At 50.1% G+C, this 5228-nt stretch overlaps 1 protein-coding gene across 1 annotated transcript; it reads right to left on the bottom strand.

Moving 5' to 3' along the window:
• Window positions 1-2738: 2738 nt before the first annotated feature.
• FIBRA_03730 (uncharacterized protein) lies at window positions 2739-5228 on the bottom strand (the record flags this gene model as incomplete). The annotated part of the gene is made up of 8 exons (XM_012325560.1): window positions 2739-3486; window positions 3554-3600; window positions 3671-3931; window positions 4007-4078; window positions 4225-4646; window positions 4709-4771; window positions 4872-5115; window positions 5166-5228. 8 exons carry the CDS (start codon window positions 5226-5228, stop codon window positions 2739-2741), a joined length of 1920 nt encoding a protein of 639 aa, XP_012180950.1.

A 5228-nucleotide genomic window follows, 5' to 3' on the forward strand; every position in this document is an offset into this window, starting at 1 on the left:
CATTCGCGCCTGATTTGATTCACAATGTCCACGGTGAACGATCATCAATCCTAAGACTGAGGCTTATTCCGGCCGATGAATATCACGCCAAACTTGGTTTGTCGATTTTCTGCGATCTGGTTCGCATTGTTACATGATTCTTGCGAGAATGCTTTGCGTGGCAAGTGACACATCAGTGGGCGTAATGGATGTATTGTGTGACACTGTCTGTCGGGTGTGTCCATCCGAATTGCTTTCCAATATTCCATAGGTGACATACTCATGGAAACAAATTCTGAGACGTAGGCTTCGCGCTATTCTGTGAATATTATAATGCGGCTCTGTTACAGTGTGCGGCAGGTCCGCCCGATCACCTACCGCCAGAATTGAATATGTATGGATGCTCGATCGCCTAGCTGATTTGCCTCAGCATGGTGACTTGTTTGGATTACACTTTGAAACAAATATTCTATATGGAGATGTGGTACAGAACTATTCAAAATCAAAGATTCTCCAAATCCTTCCCGCCTACTGATGATACCTGTGATGTGGCGAATACGGGATTTGTTACACGCAACAAGGCGATCTTCCATGCTACTGTTCGGTTCAGTAAATGAATTTTTGAGATCTACGACCGTGTCACTTCGAGCTCCTTCCACTCTGCATCATAGACCAGTCGGTCCAATTTGATCAGAGTTCCGCTACTCGCCATGACATAGGCGGAGTATCGGAATGACCTGTGTAGTTTGACAGAGGCAAAATTGTCAGTAGACCGAACACGCGAAAAGGGCATATAGCCACACTACCCACATCGTAAGCCAATGCTCCGCTTGCGCGCCTTCTCACAGATCTGAAGCAACAAGTAGCCAGCTAGGGGTGACCTTATTGTCCAAGCTTCATGAAGTGCAAACGGGATATAGAACGAGTGGTGCGAGAGTGTCGATGACAAGCCCAGGCATTCGGAATAGAATCTAGCCACTGTGCTCAGAGGAAGATGACGTCACGGCAGCAAGACAAGACAGCGCTTGTGAATCACGGGGATGGAGAGATCAGAGAAAGAGAAGAGAACCTCTATGGGAGAATGAGTGTATAGGGCCCTTCTATAGAGTGTGCATCGCGCGTATAGCAGTGACGATTGGACCAGGAAGCCATCGGGGTGATTGGCGTAAGGTTAGTCAAGACAGCTTTGGGTTATGTCGTTGACAAAATAGATAGTGTATCTCGCCTGTAACAGCAGGTTGAATTCAGGGATTGAACGGTTAGCGAGGATGTCGGGACGAGCGAGAGCTCAGGACACAGAAGTAGTACTTTTTATATGCAAAAGAGAGGCCAAAGCGTTGATAGGGCCCTGGAGCGAGGTCAGAGTACCTGTGGATATGCAACGCCACACCACAGGCGTACTGTCCACGGTAATCGTCATTAGCATGTATGGAGTGCTCATCTGGGTACTTAACGGGGAATGGGTCGTGCACATTGCACATCAAATTTTGAAACCATCAACAACATCCTCAGATTCTTACGACTGCCTTGAATCCTTCGTAGAATTTCGAGATAAATACCCTTGCTATCCATTGGTTTCATCCTCTCGCCAACTCCGCGACGCAGGCTCATTATCAATGGTATATGGCAAGAGACAGTCGTACGCTGAGCAGGATACGAACGAATGGACATTTGGGAAAAGCTGACGGCAACGAGGACCTTGAACAAGATGAGCGCTGGGCTGATCATAGAAATCCCCGGGATATATATAATATCACAACCTCGTCAACGTGAAAAACTGGGTGTTAACAATCAGGACGCCTTAGCTTCAGTGGTGGGCAGCTATTCTTGTTATGATAGTCAAAAGCGGCGATAACCTCTATATTGCGTACTTTCCTGTGGTACGACGAAGGGGATGCTATTGTTCAAACAATCCACTGCTTTCGAAATTTTGCACTTACAACTGAGCAAAAACCCCGCCCGACTTAGGATTGGAGCAACACGGTGGACACTTGACGTAGCCGAGTCCCCCGCATAATTTCATAGGTACACCAGATCAAATAGATGCTATGCGTGACCGCGACATCCGTAGACGATCCATATATGAGACACTTGAGAATCTGTGTATGAGCGAGTGTTTTGTCAGATTTTCGCACTGGCGATTGCTGGGCTATCAGTCTAACACAGTCATGAGTCCACTCTCGCTTTTGCAACACTAGGAGGATAGAGGAGGAGGAGGATATAAGATAGACCCTGCGTGACGCTGTCGCATAAGAATTTGGATGGTGCGCCGCTGTACCGTGGGCGCCTTCCAGCGGCGTAGCAAGCGCTAGCTCTAGCGCTTGTTGTATCCTCGTCTGCCGCGGCCGCCTTCGACTATCTAGGAGCTTCAAGCTTCAAAGTGCGCCGCGCGCATATTACTACTCGCGAGTTTACCGCACATCACCACTGGGCACCATGTCTCACGCTTCAGGCTGAACACTCTTCTCTCTTTCAAAGTTAGCAAATCACAGTCTGACGAAATTATCGATATCTGAAATAAATTACTTGACGTTCCGTAGCGTCCATGTCTAACCAGCATATGTCTGTGTCATATCATCGTAAGGCCAGCGAGTAAGTTGTCCTCGCACACACATACCGACTTTCTACTTTCATACTCGGGGTGTGCCTGGACAGAAATCAGCTCTAGCCCCACGATCCTGAGAGCTCAGACGCCAGATTCGAACCGACCTCATGGTATTAAATCATATGGAAGGATGCACAGCTCGCAGCATGTTGCCTTATGCATCACAACCAGCGCACAAGCTGCATCCTTGTGCTTCTTCGCCATTTCTCTCGCCGGTGCTCTCTTCCCCGCTAAGGTCGCCATCTGCACCGCCTCCTTCATACGTCATGTCAATAAGCTGGACCACGATCGCACAGAGCTCTTCGAGCTCCGCGTTCTTCCCCTCTAGGTCTTGTCGTGCGAGAAGAAGATCCCGCTCGACTGCTTCCAGCCGCCGACTCGTGTGCAACTCTTTGTATGCATCGGGCTCGAAAGGAGACTGAGAGTGAGGCCACCACGGCGGGGGAGAAGATGATGGAGGTGATGGTACTACACATGATAGCAGCCACGACGGCGCCTCGGAAACGGTAGGACTGCGCGGTGACTCGGGCAGGGGGACCATCGGCGGGTCTATATTGGCATCTCCGTGAGCCTCTTGCGAATCGGCCCGCACTGAAAGAATGGTTGGCTGTAACGGAGTAGAGAGCTCCATAGAGCGCTCAACGTCGTCTTCATCATTTAGAATATCCACTGGTGCGCCTTGGCGGATTACCTGCTCGTTGAGATGGGAAGAGCTAGCATCTGACGGGGGCCGTGCTCTAAGTACGTGGGTCCCTGTTTCAGCAACAGAGGCATTGCATTCGTTGTTGGCGCCGCTCTGAACTAGCTCCTGCCGTAGCGCTGTGGTTTCGCGCTGAAACTGATGCTCCTGGTCTTTCCCGTCCACCAGCTTACGGTTCAATCTGGTAACCTCTTCCTTCAATCTGGAGGCGTATATGCAATCAATTACTCTAGAGGAATCATCTTGAAACAAACGGAGTGGGCTCTTACCGCTCACATTCGTCTTGGCACTGGATTCCTGGCGATGGATCCCGCCGCTGGTCAAGTGAAAATTTCATCAGATCGACAGGGAGCAGAGGAGAACCCTATTGCTAATCGCTCACATACCTGGCGCTGAGCCTCTATCGCTGAGCGCATGGCGAGACGCTCTGAGCTAAAAGCGTCGATTCTAGAACCAAGTAATCTGATTTCTTTGATCAGGTCTTCCAGCGCTGGCGGTTCGTTCATGTGTTCGGACTGTGATGGAATCGGTGAAGGTGATGCAGTTTCTCGGATGGGCGTCTCAAGAGGAGGCATTACATAGGGAGATGGCGAAGGCTGAAGTCGTCGAGGTGTTAAATTTGGACTGGGCGGTGGCGAAACTGCGGTCTACGTAGATGACACGGATGGGAGAGAAGGTTCAGCTATGGTGTCACGATTCTCATGCGAAGTGACTGAACGAACACTGCGGGGGACCAGTAGTGCTTCCGTGGGCAATTTGTCGACGGTGTCCGACCGTGACCGAGTCTTTTCTAGCTGTGATTACTGAGGTCAGGTTTTACTTTGATGCGCGACATGGGTGAATGACACGGTAAATGAAAAGAAAACATGCAATGGAACATAAAGTAGCGGCGACACAGATAGGGAATTAATAACAAAAAATAGAGATGATGGATACACACGCGTTCAAAGAGTTCTTTAACTTCCGTCTCCAAGACCTTATTCCTCGAGGCGGAAAGACCTAAGATTTTGATGGCATCCTCTTGGGAGAATATGGCTGCCCGCGGCGGCGCTGAAGAAATCAAGTGGCCAGAAATCCATTTGTCCGTTGAGCAAATCTCGGGATTGTTGATTTCTCCATACTGCGGTGGATGCGAGTCGGAATTGACATGAAGAATGCTCTCTTCTAATTCCGCTTCCCTTCGTGCAAGTCGGGCACTGAGCGAGAGAATTTCGGCGTTGGCCCATTCGTGCGTTTGCTCGTGCGCACGCCGTTCGGCTTCCAGCTCAGATCTTAGAGAAGAGATAACCGCTTGGGCGTGCGTAAAGAGGATATCATTGCTGTGGCCGGCCACTATGCCCGCAGAAGTCGTGGATATCGGTTCTGTCGACAACGTTGAATATCAGAAATATGTTTTAAAAAAATTGTAAGCCGAGTAGACGGACCAAGAGGGCAGGACAAGACAATCTGACTGTGAGGCCACAGCGCATAGTCATTCACGAGGTGGACTACACGAGACAGGGGTAATACACGAATGAGTGTTATACGCGTAACGACTGCGGCTCGTAACGCCCACTCGTAGATAGTCGTGGTCAGTCCAAAACCCACCTTTCTCCATCACTACCGTCAGCGCTGCTCGTGTATCATCCCACTCCGCACGAGCTTCCTTCACATACTTTTTTACGCGATCCAGTTTATGCGTGAGGCATTCGTTGACGCGTTTTTCTGCGTCCAACTCTTTTCTGTGCGATCTACGAAGGGCGTCCATCGAATCGAGGGTCGACAACAGGCGAAGTTGCACCTGAGAGGCACGTGCTAGAAGGACTTGTTGCTGTTCCTCCAGTGCCGCAATCTGTTCCCGGTCGTTCAGACATGCATTCAAATCGTACGCGAAACACTAACCCGGGCGTCCCTCTCCGTCACCGCTTCCGAGAGGTCGTGGTATTGCTTCAGGTTGATTCCCAT

Source organism: Fibroporia radiculosa (genome assembly GCF_000313525.1).
Source record: "Fibroporia radiculosa TFFH 294 genomic supercontigs, scaffold2217, whole genome shotgun sequence".
Classification (NCBI taxonomy): Eukaryota; Fungi; Basidiomycota; class Agaricomycetes; order Polyporales; family Fibroporiaceae; genus Fibroporia; species Fibroporia radiculosa.